General features: G+C 36.2%; 1 protein-coding gene across 1 annotated transcript in view; it reads left to right on the top strand.

Annotated features, from left to right (window-relative positions):
* Positions 1 to 21,229, top strand: part of PLPPR5 (phospholipid phosphatase related 5) — a 127,890-nt gene extending 106,661 nt beyond the window's left edge. Inside the window, exons 5-6 of the mRNA XM_027114441.1 lie at positions 804 to 938; positions 20,459 to 21,229. Coding sequence (XP_026970242.1) covers positions 804 to 938; positions 20,459 to 20,491 — 168 coding nt within the window. The 3' untranslated portion in view covers positions 20,492 to 21,229. The remainder of the gene's footprint in view (positions 1 to 803; positions 939 to 20,458) is intronic.
* The last annotated feature ends 240 nt before the right edge of the window (positions 21,230 to 21,469 follow it).

The following is a 21,469-nucleotide window of genomic DNA, read 5'->3' as shown; positions in this document are numbered from 1 at the left end:
AAGACCAGGAATGCCTTTTAAAAGTGGCAACTCCTAGGCCTTATCCTTCATCTGTGAAATCAGAATTTTTAGGAGAGGGCTTCGGAATGTGCATTTTTAAAAGTGCCAGAACTTTATTTTATGCACACTAGAATATGAGAACTTCTGGTTTAATTCAAATTCTGTCACTTATGGGATATAAGTGGGATATAAGTGGGATAATTGAAACAAGGGCCAGTTTCCTTTATGTAGAAGTTCTTCTATTTCAGTGGTAGCAGTAGTAAGCTATTGTCGAAATGCCAAATATATGTGGGATACAATAATAGACAATAAATTAGGTTAATTAAAGGATGCTACTAAATTAGAAAGTGCCAATTGTAGAAGGTTTATTTTGAATGTAATGATCTTAAAGCAATGGGAAATAATTAGCATTTATTAGCCACAATAGGAAAGGTTAGCTTGCTATGAATTTTTAACCACAATAAGGAAAGGTTAGCTTGCTATGAATTTTTATAGGGTTATGATCTTATTTTTGGATTGATTTGAGCATTGACTATAAGCTAATTTAATGAAAAATTTGGAATAATAAAATTTTCATTATTAACTGAGCTACATATTAATTGATGAATGTTCTTGAACATGCTTGCACTGGATTAACCATTAAAATTTACACAGAATAAATCTGGATGTAAAGGTATAGACATGTAATATTTAAGTAATTCCAATACTTTATTACTGTGATTAGATTTATCAGGCTATCCACAAGGGTCATAGTTATAAGGAGCATGGCTTTGCTTTAACTGTATTTTTCCCCAAAATTTTAGGTCGTGTGTGTGGTAAATAATTTCAAAGGAAGACAACCAGAAAATGAGCATATACACACAGATAATCTGGCACAGATGCCAATGATCAGCATTCCTCGAGTAGAAAGTCCTTTGGAAAAGGTAACATCTGTACAGGTGATTCATAATTTAAATTCTAAATGTGATTGTTAGAGCAAATGAATAATTACTCTTGAGAGTTCCTACCCAGTCACTTTTGATTTACTAAAATAAGCTCAGAGTCTAATGTGGTATTTAGCAAGACTTTAGTCACTGAATACAGCATCTTAGAAAAATGCATATCACGTGGAAAATATTTCTTCAAATCCCTCACGCTAAATGCTGAGTCTGTACATGGGATGCGTTCTGTAAGTTGCCATAGCTTCAAGATAGGAATGTTATACAGTGGTCCCACACATGGGCAAAATAATAAGATAGTTTTACTTGAGAATATAAGCAGTTTTTCATAGCATATATTCCATTTCTTCTTCGTCTCACTTATATGAGAAACTGCTTAGTGTAACAACTGGCACATAATCAGGACTCGGTAAATATTTGTTGAACCTCAGTGTATAAAGTTCTGGCAGCAGGGAATCACCAGTCATGCTCTCCTGCTCAGGGGGGGGAACTGGGGGTCAGCTTGGGCTGAAGGGAGCCTGACTAGGTAGCACTTTGAATGGCAGGTCAAGGCCTCATTGGGCATAGCAATGAACAGAGAAGCAGGTAGATAACAATAACTTTTCTTGAGACTCTAAATGACTGCTCAGAGGGTTACTAATTGCTTCTCCTCAGCCCTGTCCATGTCCAGATTTTGATCAATATCTTAAATGAAGAGTTCAGTTACATGCTAATTGGCGGTTTAGATGGTCTGAGTCTGTGAGGGATAATTAATACATTGGATGAAAGAATAAAAATTCTTGGAAGAGTACAACAAAGATACAACTAACAATTAACTAGAGATAAAGGAAGTGTTTTGTATTTGGACTTTCTAAAAAAGGTCCTGTAGGGTAGGGTATGTCTAGGTTAAGTGCACAAATGAAAAAGGCTCAGAGAGTATAGAAGTCTACCATTCAACTTGGGTCAACAGCATGATATGTCTTCCAGAAGTTAATATGGTTTTAAGTCCCACTTAGAGAAAATGATATCCTGAATGAGGGGTTTGACGGTTTGCTTTGCTCAGACCAACTTGGTGTACTGTGTACTGCCCTTGGCAACATGGTTTAAAGGTGAATATTGATAAAATAGAAAAGTTGACAATAAATATTTGTTAAGTGAGCAAATAGATGTGTCTAAGATGGTGAGTGGACTCAAAATCATGGAAGGAACAAAAATGGTTAGTTTATAGGAAGAGAAAACTCAAGAAAGAAGCAATATCTTCCAATAAATATCTGAAGTACTGCTGTATGGCAGAGGGATGCGATTTGTTCTGTGGGGCCTCAGAGATCACAATTAGGATGAAAGAAATGAAAGTGTAGAAAGATAAATAATGTCTGGTAAGTAGTAACAACTTTCTGAAAGTGGAATTCCCGCCTTAAAAGCAATGAAATTTCTTTTTACTATAGGGATTCAAGAATAGCTAAATAATCACTTATCCATGATACTGCGGAAGGAATTCAAGCATTTAGATGAGGATAGAGACACTAGATGATGATGATGATGATGATGATGGTAATAAAATAGCAATGGGCATTTAGTGATCATTCAGAATGTGTCAAATACTATGCTGATTGCTTCCACAAAAACACTTCTGTGCTCTACAAGTAGAATTTTGTTCTTTACAACAATTTTTAAAGCTGAGTATTATTAGTGGCAAAGACTGCTAATAGTTGACCAGTATTCCTTCTCCCCTTCTTCCTTTTAGTTACTGAAATTTCCCACTCCAATTTTAGCTACACTCACAGCTGCCCAGCTGTAGTCTTTTTTCCAGCTTCCCTTGCAGTTAGGTGTGACCATGCAAACAAGTTTAGACCAATACAATGTGAGCAGAAGGGTAGGTGCAACAACCTCTGGGTCATCTCTTTGAAAACTCTTGTCCTGGACATTCTGTACTCCTTCTCGCCAAATGGAAAAGGTAAATGACTGGAATAGTCTTTAAGTTTTAAAGACAACCTCCTCTCCTTGACAGCGTAGGTTCTGGATGAGCTCATGGAGCAGTCCACATACATACCCTAGATGGTTCTGAAAAACAAATAAATTTCTTTTCTCTTTGAGTCATTGGATTGTTTTCATCTTTTTTCTACAGTGGTTTAGTTGATGCCCTCTTATAATAAATTTCCTCATTATACAGTTAAGAAAACTGAACTTCCAAGTAGTTAAGCAGTTTGCAAATGTCCATATCACTGATAAACAGCAAAGAAAAATTATACAACATAGTAATCCAAGACACATGCCTATGTGATAAAATATATAAGTGAATAATACATATAAAATTCAATCTTGTTTAATTTTAAATTAAATATAGAAAACAGTAGAATTTAGGAAGAGATCTTAAACATACTTTGAAGAAAATGGTCAGGGTAAAAAATAGAGTTTTTATTTTATATAGCTCTCAATATATTAACTTGAACAAAAATCACAGTCTTCTGCTTTTTAACATATTTATTTGCATAACGGTTCTTTAGTGGTCTACTAGCATTGCCAGATATTCTTATATACCATTACATCATTATGTATATTAAGTTATTAAAATATTTCTGTTCTTGATTTTATGCAAATTCATTTTTATTTATAGTGACTTTTAAGATGTTAGATGGTAAAAGCAAAAATATTCTATTAGAATCCATAGATTGCAAGAGATCTGTGTTTATTAACTTCTTTCTTTCATTAATATTTTTGTTTATGACAAATTCATGTGCCTTGTCTTCACTGCAGTAGTTAGGCAATAAAGATGATTGGAATCTAATTTGATTCTCCCCTTCACACAACTAGCACATTTACGCTCACCCCGCTGAGCTCCAACTTCCCTCTCCGCTCTCTCCATCCCTGTCTGCAAGGCAGAACGCTGTCTGCGCAGTTTGTGGTCTGCTGCCCTCACTCACATAGACCACAGGAAGAGCATGGGTCTCAGGAGTTTCCGCCAGGAGCTCTGTGGGTGAGAGGACATGTATTTGAGCTCATCAGCCAGAAAGGGAAGAAGACCATCACTTCAGGGAAGCCCATAGTAGCTTTCTCTTCTTTCTGTGATAAGGAATGTTTGGAGTAAATATATTGCTTTTCATCATAGTTCACAGTGGGAAACAAGTGAATGCAAATCGCTCCCCAGTAAGTTGATCTTAATAACCGATAGTTGGAGAATGACATTAAATCCTTAAAGCTGGCCCTCTGAGGAGAGAAAGGAGGCCCAGTGTTAAAGTGTGGTCCACAGGCATGGCCTAGTGTTTTAGCATTATTATGCCAAATATCATTTTCTGGTTGTCAGTTTTACATGGAGAAGGCAAAGGGTTTCTTTTGGAAATTATGTACTTATATAACCTCATGTTCAAAGTACATGTTTGATAGATGGTACACTACAGAGTAATTACAGCATGCAAACGTTCTTGCTTATAAAATGCCAGCAATTTACCCCTTAATTATAGGGAGTTTGTCATATAGTTAATTACCACAGTTTGAGGAAAAGTCATGATTTTTCTGAAAGCTAAATAAATCTGAACATTCATTACATTTGGTTTTATGAAAAGAATTAATCATCTGTGGAAAGTAGCCCATCATATCTCAATGCCCACTTATTTAAGTTACCAGTAACTTTATTACAGCCGTTTGTAATATCAAATCATGAAAGATCTAAATGTATATCTGTAGTGAATTATTAAATCAGTTGTGATACATTCCTACAATGGGATCCAGTACATTATAGTGTGGTACTTCTGCTTACAGTTTCTAGAGGTAGACTAGCTGACAGTTATGGACAATTTTGATCTTGGGCAGCTTACCTAAATGCTCTGTGACTCAGTTTTCTCCTTCATAGAATGATTCATAGAATGATAGTCGTAAGAGTTCAATAAGATAATAGTCAAGCATTTTAGGGCAGTGTCTGGCACCTCTGAAGCCCTTAATCATTACGAATTATAATTATTATTACTATTCCACAGTTAAAATGGATGAGGTAAATCAAGATGTGGAAAGTTTTCTAGTATGTTGTAAAATTTTTGTAAGTTGATATGTATAAAATGTGTCTGTGTATGATGAAGCCAGTTGTGCAAAACATCACACAAGATATTTATCTCTAGTAGGAAAGAAAAGAGCATATAGATGAGAGAGAGAAGGGGGCAGGGTACCCATAGACACCAGTCTGAGAGCAACTGACATAGTGGACCTGATTCTCTCTCTCCTGTCTCTGTCTTCCTCCCTTTCCTCCTCTCCCTCCCTCCCTCCCTTCCTTCCTTCCTTCCTTTCTTCCTTTTCTCTCTCATTTTCTCTTTATCTTCCTGTAATGAGGCTATATTCATGAAAAATTGTGTAACTAAAATAATTACAGTGTTTTAAAATTATTCAGTTTTCTTCAGCTGCTCTCTGAGGAGGTTTTGGTTATGCTTCCTTGTATTGACTGTTGATATGTTCTGATTGAGCAAAGTCCCTTGGAAAAATTTCCCTGGAATAATTTAAATTCCTGTGTCCCTTCCTTATGACTCCCACAAACCTTTTGAGAGTGTTTGGTTTATTTTTCTCTGCCAAATTGGTTGTAGCTCGCATGCCTTTATGCATCACGCCCAGGGTCCAGCTGTCCTTGGCACACCTGCAGTCATCTCCATTTCAGGTCCTATCTGTCCTGGGGCCCTGACACGAGCTGTGTGTAGGTGCCTCTCATTTTCAGGAGCCACAAAATCCCACCGACCAAAGGCCTCAGGGAGCCAAGTCACACCACTCCTCCCCTTCAAACTTATCCTTTTCTGGCTCCTGCCTTCAAGGGCCCATGCATCCCAAACAGAATCTTCAGGGGTGCTGGCTTCAGGAGGTCTCCAAAAACACAAAGACACCATTAATTACTCTCAGGAGGCCAAAAACCAAAAGTCTGCCTCTCCTTCTAGGAAATGAAGATGGAAACATTTACATATTCATTAGCTTTACTCTCCTATATTAGCAAGGGCAAAGTAGGAGTTAATATCTTAATAGCTGTGTCACAGAGAGAAAACAAGATAGAGTAAAATTATAGGCATTTCTACTAGATATAGTATAAATAGTTCCAGTTTGATGGATGTCACCAAAGGACAATTGAAATTTTTCTTTGCCAGTAAAGAAGTTCAATGTTGCAGAAGTGGCTAAAATCCTGTACGATCCCAGTAATAGCTCCAAAATTTCAGAGTGAGGACAAGAGATAAGAAAGACCTTTAAGAGAATGAGAAGACTTATTTAGAGCACAATTCAGCACCTTGGACCAACACCATGTTGAAGCAGGGTTAGCAGATAGGCAAGTACACACCAAAAGAAAGCCTTCAGGCAAGAAGCTTTCCTCTGATCAGGCTTCTCATTAATATGGGCACGTGCCAGATGAAAGAACCCTTTCCTGAACTGAATGGGTACCATAAAATGGGTAAAAAAATAAATAAGCTGCCTCCAAGGACTATGCCATCTTCCTGTAGTAGCGTTTAAGCTGAACAGAATAGCAGTCCTGATATTTCAGCAGACATAGCAATAGTTTCATTATAGCTTCTATATAGTTTCATAGAGAAATAAAGTGACCTTCCTGGAAATGTCCATGGCCTCAGCTTCTTCTCCCACTCCTGTCAGGCTGGTAAATCATCAAAATGATATTATAAAACTACATTCACCAGCTCTTCAGCTCAAGATCTAGGTGAAGGATTCCCTGACTATTCAAGAAAACAGTTCAGGGGTCTTTGAATCTTCTCCCACTCAGTTTAGGAAGATAAACTGAGCTAAATCTATTCTGATTCAAGTATAAATAATCAGGACAATTACTTAAATCCTTTAAAACGATTTCTTGACACAGAAGAGAGACATATTTTAAGAGATAGAATACGTTTTTGAGGGAAAAAAAGATTACAAGATAATTAAATTCATTGTAGATAATATCTGCTTTCTACTGTCAAGGAAATTAAAGAAAATATGTGAAATGAGAGATGAAAGATAGCTGGAACAATTAGGAAACTAATGTAAGAAAAGAATGTCATGGCAAGATTAAAACCAATACTAGAAACCATAAAGAACAAAATCCACAATGGAGAAAGTGAAATCAGTTATGTTAAGGACAGGTTTCAGAATTCGTAGTACAAGAACAAGAGAATAAAATTGATCTGAGTAAAAATAATAGATATGAAGGATATACCACAGAAATGTAACATGTGAATCACTGTAGATGCTAAAGAAGAGGACAAATGAAGCTATAGCAATATTCAGAGAAATACTATAAGTAAATTTTCCTTCCAAATAAATATCTGAATCTTTAGGCTCCAAGGGTTAACAGGATACAAGGGAAAATTAAAATATATACCAGAATTTAGATATTTCTCAGTGAAATTTTCAAATTTCAATACTGAAGAAAGAATTCTATAAATATTGTGGTAGATGGTATTGTTGTTCCCAATTATTAACTACCCTCTTCTATACGCAGAGTATCCTTCCTGCTCCAGTTATTTTGGACTTGATCAATAACATGTGAGTGAACCTGATAGATAACCCATCAACCAGAAACTTGTAGAACCATCATGAGCTTCTGCCCACCCTGTTGCTCTTGAGCCTTCTTCCAGGAGAAGGCTGTGTTCCAGATACGGGCTGTTCTGACAGCCTGAGTCCCAGAATGGGAAGTCATGGGAAGCAGACCAACACCCAACCTGTAGCTTGGGGCAGATCCGTAGAACCTGACCACCAACATGTAGTATGAGGAGGTATATACACACATTTGTTGTTGGAAGCCAACTGAGCTTTTGAGGTTAAAATACAGTGTGCCTACTGAAAACTAATACACACAAAACTAATACACCACCCAAGACTAACAGCATGTTAGCCTCAGACTTCTCCCTCTATAGGATTAGATGCCAGAATAAAATGGAGTAATGTCTTCCGAGTTTCCATGAAAAAGGTGGTGACATACGAATTCTATTCCCACCCAAAAGGTCATTTAAGTGTTAAGATAATCATAAAGCACCACGTGCGTAAGAATTCAGGAACTATATTACTCATGAAAGAAGATACTTGCTCGTACCAGAAGATATTTACCAGTTAACTGAGCAAAACACCAATAACTAGAGCTCTCAAATTGAAAAGTCATATTATGAATGAGTTGGCAGGAAAAATGGAAACCATTTAAATATAGACTTAATTAGAATTGACTGTGGTAAATGCAGTGACAGAAACAGGGCAAAATTATAAAATTCATTTAGAGAGAAGATCTATAACAAAATAAATTAATACAGCAATGACAAAATGAGACAAATCTTAGATAATGCTAATAAAATTGTCAAAGTATGATAATTTGTAGATTTTATAAAGGAGGAACTCAATATTACTGCTTCATTCTTGCGTTACTGACTAGAAAAATTTAGGTTCAAGCATTTTTTAAAATAAAATTTATCAAGAGTAGTTTAAACAGTTTAAAAAGGCCAATGATGAAGTGTAAGATGTAAACTACACACTTGCCAATGGGTTAATGTCTGTAATATATAAAACATCCTAACTGAAAACTGGGCAAAGTTCATGAATAAGCACATCATTAGAGATCAAATGCAAATGAAAAAGAAGTATATGGAAAAGTACTCTCTGTCATGTTTGATGAAAATTTGTGAAGGGTCTTTTATGCAACACTGGGAAGTTGGTTCTTACCCTGTAAGCAAAGGGGAGCCATGAAGGAGTGTAAGGAAGGAAGTGGCGTGTTCAGAATGGAGAATAAATTGAAGGAGAGCAACACTGCAGCAAAACAAAATCAAACAAAAACCAATCTGAGAGGCTGTTGTAAAAATCCAGATAAATGATAAAGATTACATGGACTAGACCTCAATACAGCCATGTTATGCCATATTGACTGACCAGCATCATTTGGCAAAGTCTCTCTTGGTCGGGTGCTGATTCTGATCAGAAGAGTTGTATTACTCCATTCAGGCTGCTATAACAAAATACTGTAGACTGGTGGCTTATAAATAACAGAAATTTATTTCTCGCCATCCTGGAGGCTAGGATGTCTAAGATTAAGGCACTGGCAGATTCAGTCTCTGGTGAGGGCTCACTTCCTGGTTCATAGATGGCCATCTTCTCCCTGTGTCTTCACATGGCAGCAGGGGTGAGGGAGTTCTCTAGGGTCTTTATAAGAGTACTTATCCCATTCATAAAAGACTCTGCCCTTATGAGCTAATCACCTCCCAAAAGCCCCATTTCCTGATATCATGTTGGGGATTAGGTTTCAACATATGAATTTGGGGGCACACAAGCATTCGGTCTATATGCAGGGGTTATCTAACCATACCAGTACTTTACAGTGAAAAAGGGCTGACTGCTGACCCGGGTGTCACTAAGAAAACTATCCCTCCACCCTACCCACCTCAAGAAACCTGCTGACCTTTCATCTATGGAGTTTTCCTGTCCTCTCTTCAGACATTTCTCTTGGCCATAACTAACAGAAAAGGAGCACCTGGACTTCCTTCCTTCCAGGGATCCTCCTGGGTCAAGCTGCATTCATCCCAGAAACAAAACACTAAGTGCTTTTGTTTTTTCCCTCTTGCCCTCTGCTTGTTCTCTCTCTAAGGCAGAATGCTGCTGTTCAGATTTGCATAGGTAAGCACATACACATGATGTGTGCTTATGCATTATCAATTTTAACTGGTACCAAACAGCAAATCTAAAGAAAGGGACACTCACTATCTAGCAAGGGAACAAAAATATTTAAAAATAAATGTAAGGATAGATGGGATTTGATAGAAAATGGAATATTTCCAATAAATCTGAGAGGAGTTGATAATCTACATAGTTTTATTAAGGCAAATAGAACAGGCCACTGTAGCCACTTATGGCTGGCTCATTGGAGATCACTTTGAGAACTCACTTAGTGGATAGGGCCAGGTATAGGCAATGCTTTTTGAGAAAAAATATTTTTTTTCCATCTAAGCCTAAGCATTTTTTCTTAGGTTTATGTGACCTAATCATTTAAACCAAAGGTAATTCCCTCTTGCCAACAACAAGGAAGGGAAGGTAATGCTAGGAATAATTTACAAGATGACAGCTTTGTACATCGGGTCAGGGACTTTTCACTAACCTGTACTACTCAAGAAGCTTCGTTGTATGAAAGCACTTCCTGATTAACAGAAGCATCACCTGAGTGAAAGTGGTAACCAGTGATGGCAGTTCGAAAAATCTAGAAATGGCATAAGGAGTGTGTACTAATACAGATAGAAATTACCATGGTTTGTTTAATTCCCATGGCAACTGCGAAGGAAAACTATATGGATAGGAAAATTCTAAGGGAATTCACGGTGACCCAGGAAAGCCCATGCATTAACATTTACATTGACTGTTTTGCAGATTATAAAATCACAGAAATCAAGGTGAAGCCTGAGCTGAAATTTAGGCAGAGTGGGGGTGGGGTGGAGGTTGGAGAGACAAGCTTCTGCAGCTGGCAGTCCTGAGTCTGAAGCTTGGTTTGTCTACATTAGAACTAGGTGGGGTTAGACAAATTATTCCTCTTCTCCTTTTCCAAAAAGATTGATATAATAATGTTTTCCTTATGGAGTGATTATTGGGATTAACAGATCCCAAATGAACTTCTTGGCACGTGGTAGGTGCTTAACACAAGTTAGTTCCCTCCTGTAACAATAATGATTCCCTTAATAGGATTTTCATTTTATTGCAGGATAGGATACCCTTATAGATATGTTTCACGGATTTAAAAATTTATACAGATCGTCTATGTCATACATAGCACATGTGGCAGAAAATCTTATAGTATAAAATGTTGCATACATTAGTGTCATAGCAACAGCAAAACAATCCTGTGGTTTCTTGCCAAGACAAATATGATTATACGTTACGGTGCTCTCTGTGATAAATTCTTTTGAGGTTTCAAAATGTTGTGCTTGAATAACAATGGCAATCTATTTAAGATTCAGTTACTTTTCTATAATGCAAATCTTTGTTTAACAGAGCTGCTGAACTGTAATGTAAATGTTACATAGGACCTGTCAAAACAACTGTATTAGTGATCAGATATTGGAATAGTTAGTGGAACAAAATATCTTTATATTTTAGGCCTTTTTTCTCAATCTAAGCTTTGAGCACTTATGAAAAATATTTGAAGTGAATCAATGTTTACATGCCGTACTCTGTTCTCATTTGTTAAATTTAATATTGCTTAAAAAAGGCAATTGAAAATGGAAGCTTAAAAATTCCAACCAGGCATCAACGTTTTAGGTTAGAAAAATTAACATATACTGATATTACTTTGCCATATGTCATTTTTCCTATTTGTACTTACATATATTCATTATTTATTTCTCCACACTATTTATAAATCATAATATACTATACAAAGAATAAAAGCCAGATTTTTTTGTTCAGTCGTATCTAGTAGGCCTTTTATAAAAGCGTCTTTTCAGTACATTACTTTTGAATATAAACAAGCTCTCTCATCTCATTTTATGAATAAATATAGAGTTGATGACTGCATTTTTAAATTATATGATTCGTGCAGTCATTAGTTAAGGACAGAATAAGACAATGACGGATTAAAAAAATCATTCTCAGTGCACACATCGTTAGTTACACATGGAAAACTTCTTCCACCCATTCATCCCCCTCTTCTCTCAGATTGGTTCCCTTTTGGTAGACTGTCCTAGAGACTCTTTTGAAGCTATGGCAGCCTTCAAAATCAGTCCAGAGCACCATGACACTATGAACATTTTTGGTAGAGAAAATACAGTTTTATTTGACTAAAACTAGGAAAATAAACAATGACCCCATTCCCAGTCTTATGAAACAACCACATTTAGTTTTTGTTGTTTGTCGTTTCTGTTAAAGGAGCAACAAGTAACTTATGTACATTATTTAAAATTTGAAAATCTGGGTAAGCAAAACAGTAATGAATAGGAAATATTCATATCCTACCACAGTAATCACTGGACATATTTTCTTAAAATAGCCTTTGAGACCCCATGAGTATGTGTCTGAGTTTGTGTGTGGTACAGGACCGCCCTGGATGCTCCCTTCTGTAGCCAGCTTTTGCCCATGTAACAGTATATCATGAGTATGCTCACAGCTCAATGAATATATCATCATATCAAGCATAACTGTAAAAGCTAATCTTCAGTGAGAACCTAATATGTGTCCAGAATTATGCAAAGAACATCACACATAAAATGCCATTTTAGTTTTTACAGAAATCATTTGAGTGTAGCTTGTTATTCCGATTTTACAGAGGAGACTTAAAGAGGTTAAGTAATTTGCCCAGGGTCACATAACCTGCATTCTGAAATTGGAATACAGAACTGTTTTTTCCATTTTTAATTTATATTCCATGTTTATCACTGCAGAGCTCCAGATCATAATCACTGTGCTGTACACATAGAATTACAATATAGAATTACATTGAAAAGCTTTAATCCATATAAATTAATCATTACCTTTGTTAGGCAGAGGATTGCTTCCACTTCCAATTTTCCACAATTATAAACAATACTAGGGTAAAAATCTCTAAAATAGATATATTTGTAAGTTCAATTAATAACTTATTTAAGATACATTTATAGAAGTGGAAATGCTGGAAAAAAAGAGGATGAGTACTCTTTAAGGTTTTTGGTTTGATTCACATCAAACCAAGAATGGAGAATATTGTTCTTAAAAATCTTCACCAATCTTATAGGTCAAAAATAAATGAAGTACCTCATTTTAATTTGCATCTTTTGAATACCTTCCCATACATTTATTTTGTATTTCCCTTTTTGTGACTGAAACAAATATTGAAACAATAGTTCAATAACTGACAAATCAAATTCTAGTCATCACTTGGCCCTTAGACTTAATTCATAGAGTGGCTTAATGGTACTCCTTTTTTTAATTGGGGTTTATTAAAGGCATAATTTACATCCTATAAAATTCCCTTTTTAGCATATAGTTTTATGAGTTTTGACAAATGCCTAGCATCATGTAATCATAACCACAATCAAGTTATAGAACATTTCTATCATCCTAAAATGGTAGCCAACCCCTCCTTTAGCTCCCAACCCCTGGCAACCACTATCTTTTTTCTGTTCCTATAGTTTTACCTTTTCCAGGATGTCATATAAATGGATTCATATAGTATGTAGCCTTTTGAGTCTTCTTTCACCTTGCATAATGCATTTGAAATTCATTCATGTTGTTACCTGTTTTCTTTTTTTCCTTTTTTATTGCTGAGTGGTATTCTGTTGTATAGGATGTACCACCATTTTTTAAAATCCATTTACCAATTGAAGGATATTTGGGCTGTTTCCAGTTTTTCCCAATTATGAATAAAGCTGATATAAAAATTCATGCACAGGTTTTTGTGAAAATGTATATTTTTCAATTTCTTGGATAAATACCTAGGAATGGGATTGTTGGTTTGTATGGTAAATATATTCAATATGTTTACCTTTACAAAATTTTTCTGAAGTATCTGTGTCATGCCTAATGGCCCTTATGGGTTTGAATGGTTCTGAAATTACTCTTGATGTAGCTCATCCAGATTTTTATTGACTGGTACCTTTTTCTGAAAATAGGCAAGTTTTTAAATAAAGAGTTCTAATCAGCTCCTGGTTATACAAGAACTTATCATGCACTTGATTCATTACCCACATCCTCTGATTCTTCTCTGTCAAGTAGCATTGGGCTGCTTATTTAGCAGATATAATGTGTTTTAAAAAGTTAAAGAGAAATTAAATAAGAAGCCATTAGTTAGATTAAAATACTAGTGTAAAAGAAGGCATGGGTACAATTTATGGGTGAGTTACATTTTTTACCATCATTTGTTATGTATAGTAAAATTTTATTTGTTACTAGGTTTGTAATATATGAAACATGTAACAAATATCAAATAAGCAGCACTATGGTACCTTTCCCAGGACTCATGAGTTTACAGTCTCATGAGTCTGTACTTTTATAGATTTTATAAATAATTTTATAAGCAAATTCAGAACAGGGTGATGATAGCTATGCTAAAGGAGCACATAAACGGGGACCCATCCAAACTTAGCGATGCTTACAACATCCTCTAAGTAGAGATCTGAAGGACTGGTGGCCATGGGAGAAGGAGAGAAAAATATTCCAGATAGAGGAACCAGCTTGCACCAAGGTTTTATTTGGCAAGTGAGGTAAGAGCACTGGGGCAAGAGACTTGAGGATGCCATTAAAGAGAGTTCAAATGGGGTCCAGAATGAATGTAATAGAAATAGAATTGAAAAGAAGCAAGATGAGCTGGAGCAGATGCACAATTATTGGTTGGGAAATTTCTAAAATGGCCAAAGAAACTTTGTAGTATGAGGGAGGTAGGCCAGGAGGTACATTGAGTTGATGGTTGAGAACATAGTTGTGAATATGGGCTAAATGTATGTTAGACAGGTCATTAGAGTTAGGGAAGTTAAGAAACTTTAGATAGAGTCCAGGGATACCCACATCCACTAAGGACCATAAACACATTAGTATTAATAGACTTACATGGAGTTTCATGTCGGTGCATTGGGAAACACTGAGTTACAGTGAAACCCAAGAGTTTATTACACATCTTCTCAATACCTTATGCCCCATGAAGTTCTAAGCAAAGGAAATAATGTGCAGCTGTTCCCAGAAGTATTTAAACACAGAGATTTTTTTTTTTTTTTTTTTTTTTTTTGGAGAACCATTCAGGATTACTGCTTTTTTAGGCAATGCTCTTTTTACCAGATACATAATATTTTAAGAATTGATTGTATATACCTGGCAGTGCTCACATTGCTAACTAATCACTTTTCTGTACCTTTTGGCAGTGGTTCTCAAACTGGTGTAAAAGGAAATTCCTGCGAAGAAACAAAACTCTGAACTAATATAAAACTCTGAATTGAAACAGAACCACTATAAAAAAAAGAAATAGTTCCCCAAAAGTCATCTTTCCTGAGAGAACTCTTGTTCTATCACATTTATCTTTTATGTCTTCACATCCCCAACTTTTTAAAACAAGAAATTGCTTAGATGAACTTTACAATGTTTCGTAGTCTCAAGTTTGAAGTTCTCTAATAATTTCTTCTAATATGGACCTAACATCATTTCTCTTTTCTAAAATACTCACCAAGTTCACAACCTACCAGGAGGAAAACAATGTGACAAAGTAGAGTCTAAGAGCACACACTTCATATGCTACTGCTTTTCTTCCTTCTCTCTTCTCCTACCCATTTTGCCTTCATCAAGAGACACAGTGAAGGAAGGAAGGAAGCAAATGCAAAATAAAGATAGCCAATATTTGGGAGTATGACATCCATCCGCCTTCCCCTGATAAAATGTAGGTTGTGTCTGTAATAATTGTTGATTATTATAGGACCATGATTCCTTATCCTAAATCATTAGTGCTAGGTGTTTTTCAGGATTAAAATATTTTATATTTTAGGGAAAAGTACTGTGTATTCTGTTACACAAGCAGGATCTTGGGCATCACTTTGTAATCAAAGATGGATATTTCCACAGCATAACAGAGTACAAATTGCCTCACAGCTATTCAGGTTTGTTTTTTACCACCAAATGAATTTGCACCAATTTTACCAGAAACATTTGGGTTTTAAAGTTTGTTTGGATATTAGAATTGTAGACTATAACATTGTGAAATTCCAACCAATTATAAAAATCTTCTTGACTTCATTCTCTCTCTTTTTCTTTCTTTTCTTTTACTTTTTTATCTTGTTTCTCTGGCTTTTACAGACAACTATCGATATAATGATATGTTTGAGTAGAGACAAGGACCTTTGTTCATATCATCTCATTTAATCTTAATAAAAATCTATTCGAATAGGTATTATTATTTCCATTTCACAAATGAGAAAGCTAAGTCTCTGAAAGGTTAAATTGCTTGTGAAAATTTCAGTTGGTACGGAGCCCGCCTTCAAACACTTGGCATTCACACTACCTGACTGCAGAGTCCACTGTGCCACCCAGCTTCCTTACCAATAGAGCTGAGTACACAAATCATTGAGTTAGCCATCATATGCACAGATCCCATTTTATGCTTAAGTTTAGCATAAAAGCTGATTGCTGATAACCTCCTGTTAAAAAACAAAAGCTCTTTATAATCATCCAGAAAGAAGGAAACTGGAACAACATTTAACCTCAGCATTTGGTCCAGCAATATAACAGCGTAGAACTTTAAATAGACTAGCACTTTATCCAAGTAAGTCAGTCAGTATTTAAATAAACACTGAAATAATATATAAAACACATTTTGTAGGTGTCCCAAATCCAACCTATTGAGAGTGGTCAAGAAGAAAATTCACAGGGAAGGTCCTTTAAAGGCTGTCTTGCAAGGCTCTTCAGCTGGATAATGGGAATCAGCCACTGTGAACACCTTCAATTAAGGCAATAAACGTATGTGCGCTAGAGCGCACTGGTGTTGGAATTGGTTGCAAAGCTAAGCCAAATACAGAAACCGTGTCCTTTTGTGCAGGTTTCCATTACAACGAAAAGGGATCTAGATACTAGATTGTTTGGGTTGTTATTGTTACTTTTATTCAATATAAAATTTTGTATATATTTATTCAAATATATTTTGTTTTTTCACTGATTTTTTTCACTCATTAATGGGAAATTAGCGTTCTTCAATGAAATAGCCCTTAATAGTAGGGACTATTTTTTGTTTTCTTACCTGAGGTACTCATTTTGCATCTCTGTTTTCTCAAAGAGAAATGGCGAGTGGCAGATCTTGTCAGGTGGCAAGTCATCACCAAATTTTCATGTCATAAGTAAATGACAATTTTGTTTTAAGTAACTTTTTAAAATTCCAAAGCATAATTTATACAACTGGGGGTATAGAATAAATAGGAAAACAGAAATTTTCACATAGAACTTAAGGCTTCAAAAATTGATATGCTAGAGACTTAGAGTTTATCAAATTTAAGAATCCAAAACTACTTTTCAGAAACAAGCGCTTGTTTTTCCATGGGACCTCTGCACTCAAGTACTGGATTCAGTATTTTGCTCACTGATTTGCTGTGGACTTGAATGAACACTTTCTAATGGATGTAGCATATTCTAATCTTCAACTCTTTGGACACAAGCTTTGTTATCTCCACTCTAATCTTCTGTATGTATAATTGCACTGATGATTTATATGACCACTTTCTTCTTGTGACTCTGAATTAAGCTTCTATGCATGAGTTTTTGGTTTGCCTGCTGAGTGTTTGCACTATCATCTACTAATAAGATTTAGTATTGCATATTAAGAATTCAGCTCGATTAAAAGGGGAAAATCCTTGTCACCTAGTTTGCCTCATAAGGAGTCCATTCCTTAAGACAGGTGATCTGAAAATATTAAGTGCAATTCTGTTTTTTTAAATATTACTGAGAAAAATGCTGATGAAGTGAGCAATGTCATAGCTTCCTGCATAGGAATTATACCATTTGAATATTTCAAATCATGCATTTACATGCATGTAATTGTTATAATATAGAATCATAGAGTCTTATAGATGGTAAGGACTTTAAGTAATTAGTTTGCCCTTTCTCTAGATTCTTTCAGGGAAAAACTTCTCCTGTGCTAGACGAGAATTCATCTTATTTCTTAAAGCATACTGAGATATAAGGTCCATCCCTTTCAGTCTGTGGTGTGGGTTTATTTGCTCTTAGTGAAATTAATAAACAGATGGCCCCTGTGCTCTCTGTATACTCCTTTAATGTACTTGGAAACTGTTATTAAATTTCCCCTTTATTTTCTCTTCCTTTTGCATAGTCACTTTGTTATTTATTTTCCTCTGTTTACCTAATGACAATCTTTAAATGATTAGCCCCAAGTAGAACCCTTCTAATTCCAGTCAAATAGGAAAAATCAACTCAGAGATTAGAGCTTAATTGTGATGTGAAAGTGAAAGGGTACTAATTGGAAAAAGCAGGCATTTCCCCAGAGCCCTGGGATCTAAAAGTGGAGTCAGTCTGAAAACAAACTGTTTACCCTTGAAGTTTAACCTGGTAATGACTTAGCATAAAGAAAGGGGTAATATCCTTCAGAATTTATGGGCAGTGAAAGGAAGATCTAGTGGTCACCAAAACGTGCTTTTATTTTATTTATTTTTATTTTTTTGCGGTACGCGGGCCTCTCACTGTTGTGGCCTCTCCCGTTGTGGAGCACAGGCTCCGGACGCGCAGGCTCAGCAGACATGGCTGACGGGCGCAGCCGCTCCGCGGCATGTGGGATCTTCCCAGACCGGGTCACGAACCCGTGTCCCCTGCATCGGCAGGCAGACTCTCAACCACTGCGCCACCAGGGAAGCCGCAAAACGTGCTTTTAAATGGCAAGACTGAATCCAGGATTTCCTGGTTCTCAATAGCACACTTACAGTTATCCATTCAATGTCTCATTTCTAAGGTGACCTCGTGTCCCTATTTGGGACAGCCCCAGTTTAAGCCTCTCATTCCTATGTATGATTAGCATCCCTTTTCTCCCCCACTATGTCCAGGTTTAGATGATAATTTATATGCTCTCCCTGCAGTCAGTCATTGCACATTCTTTGTCACTCTCTCCAGCTTGTACCTATCCCTTGGTTTTTCTTACTCTGCTTGTGTTCTCCCTTGCACTGATTATCAGTGATTTGTTTCTGATACTTTCTTTGCTTTATTAAGGTATTTTAACATTTCAGTTCTATCTTCCAAAGTGATGGCTGTCCCCTTCACTTTGGAACATCTTCAGCAAATTTAATGAGCCTTGTGGACACTTTATTATTTAGGTTAAGGGAACACTGATACCTAGGCCAGTGGCCTTTGGAACAGCATCCATTTTCTCTCCCTTGTTTTGTGTGTGTGTGTGTGTGTGTGTGTGTGTTTGCGGTACGCGGGCCTCTCACTGTTGTGGCCTCTCCCGTTGCGGAGCACAGGCTCCTGATGTGCAGGCTCAGCAGCCATGGCTCACGGGCCCAGCCGCTCCGCAGAATGTGGGATCTTCCCAGACCGGGGCACGAACCCGTGTCCCCTGCATCGGCAGGTGGACTCTCAACCACTGCGCCACCAGAGAAGCCCTCTCCTTTGTTTTAATCTCCTTTCCTTTCTTTTTACTGTCATGTCTTCACCCTTTCCCAGCCCTCCATTTGCCACTGACCGATTAATCTTCAATTTATATCTTAACATCTTTCCAGAAATTACTATGTGCTAGGTCCTGTCCAGAGGAGTGCACTCCTGTCAGTTTTGTACTGAAACACTGTATATCAAATTGTTCACAGATTTCAAGTCCCCATGGGGCCACTGGAAATAAAACTATGATGTACTGTTTCCACAGTTCTTATGGCTTTTACTCAATCATAGTGCATTATATAACTCTGACAAACATTTTTTGTCCTAAAGTCATGCTTGTGCTTTTGGAAGGAAAACTCAAGAAAACTTAGAGATGAACTGTTGAATTTGCCAATATTTTCATCATGCATTTTTTTAAATGGGAAATTAAAGTACCCAAGGTCTTGTCAAGCAGTTAGTAAAAGGGTCCACATGCTCTGCTCACTACCGATTCTTACTGATATTGTTTTTCTCTAGGCTTAAGTGGGTCACACCTAGAAAATAATGCCTTAAGCTGTGGTTAGTAATATGCTTCTAGTGTTTAATATGCCTCAATTCAGTGAAAATGAATTTTAACTTATTCACATACATTCAGAAAATGTTTTAGCTATTTAAAACACCTTAACTTGAAAAGAGTTACATGGAAGAAATCTCATGGCGTGCATTCATTATGTGAAATTCTATTTATGATGTCTTTGACTTATAAAGAGTCCAAGCTACTATGAAAAACATTCCAAACAGGTAATTTGATGGTAAAACCCTTCCATAATGCTGCTGTTAGTGGTTGGGGCTGTCACTTAAGTTAGCTCTTGACATGACCTATATGTGGCATGATTAATTATGTCATGTCGATTTTCCACTGCAGTATTTCAGCAGCCATGGTATGGCCTGTTGCATGTCTGAAACCATTTAAATATTAGCCATTCCGCAGGGTTCCTTTGTACACAATTCAGTTGCTTAAACAAACAACAACAACAAAAAATTTAAAACCTCCTTAAAGAATTTTCTGGTTGAGGTAAACAACAGAGATTGCAGTCTGTAGTCTGGATTCATGCATCAAAAATGAAATGTTTAAAGGAGATCTTTGTCAACTAGCAAATGCCATTTCAGTCTGAACATTTCACCACTCCTTCTATGCCATCTGTCTCACAGGGAGCAATTAGTCTGAAACTTCAACATGCAGCATTAAAATTCCATTAACACTGAACAGAATATTAACATGCCTGGCATTGCCATTTTTATCTCTCCAAATTTCAGTGTTAATTTTGAATAAGGCAGGTATAACATTTTACTCTATTTGGTTAATTAATAATATTGAATAAAATATATAATTAGCAGCCAAATTTATGTAATAATATGTACAACTCATTTAAATAATGCTGTATGCTTTTGCAGTTTAAACATACCTGGGCTACAGCTTTATATGAGGCTAATGATTATAACAAAGCCAGTTTTCCCAGGGCTCTGACTTTGTAATTCTTTTCTTTTTGCAGAACCACATCACTGCCTTCGCAGAAGTCACATGATATTGAAGCAGATGGTCTTTCACTGCATTGGACATCGTCCCTTTTCACCATCCATTCATAACACCCAAAGTGTGTTTGATGACAAAAACATTTATCAAGTTGTCTAATCATTTTTATAATTTAAAAATCAGTGTCAACTTATCTGTTTCCCCCACTAGACTGTGAGCTCCTCAAGGGCAGGACTGTGTCTTTCTTCTCTGTCTCCCCAGCACCTATGACAAAGCCTCACACAGAGTAGGTTCAATAAAAAATGATGACCAATGAACAAAAATTAATTCTGAAATAAAACATTCACTTCAGTTTCTCACAGAATCACTGAGACCATGTGAAAAGAAACCTCTACGCGAGTCGTATTTGTGTAAGAAGTCCCTCTATTTTGAGCTAGTCAAGCTTTTTAATTTTTCATGTATCTTCTATTCGGCAGCACACCATGTTTCATTTGAAGTGGACTTTGAAAGTCATGGGGGTTTTTATTTCATTATTCAGCATGACTTATTTCCATTCTAACAGATTTCAGTGTGTGAAATTACTTTACTTTTAGAAAGTATGTTCTGTACTAAAATAATGTTTGCACATAATATTATGCTATATTTCACTTAAAATACCATTCATACTATAAATTCTAAGACTGGTGCTTCTGCTTTTGAAGGGGAAAATGCCAATTTTTACTGTAATAAGTAATGTATCATAATTAAAAATTATTTATTTGGATTTTTGTTCCTGACAGTTGTGGTTTAATTGTTGACTTGTAGTTTTTGAATTCAGGCAGTGTTTAGGAGAGTCAAAGTGACTAAGTCCTTAGCAATGATACCTATTTATTGAGCATTTTTCCACTGTTAATTGTCTCAAGAGTGATCTAAGGCTCCATTCTTTTACTAGTCAAGTTTCCAGATAATTTAAATAGCAAAGAACCACACCCTGACAGCGCAGTTTAAATTATATAAAAGTAAGAAATGTAGTTAATGTATTTTACTTTGC

The sequence above is a fragment of the Aethalodelphis obliquidens genome, unplaced genomic scaffold (genome assembly GCF_003676395.1).
Source record: "Aethalodelphis obliquidens isolate GAN/ISIS:26980383/991018 unplaced genomic scaffold, ASM367639v1 scaffold13, whole genome shotgun sequence".
Classification (NCBI taxonomy): domain Eukaryota; kingdom Metazoa; phylum Chordata; class Mammalia; order Artiodactyla; family Delphinidae; genus Aethalodelphis; species Aethalodelphis obliquidens.
Note: the sequence above shows the minus strand (reverse complement) of the source record. Positions and strands in the feature narration are given on the sequence as shown.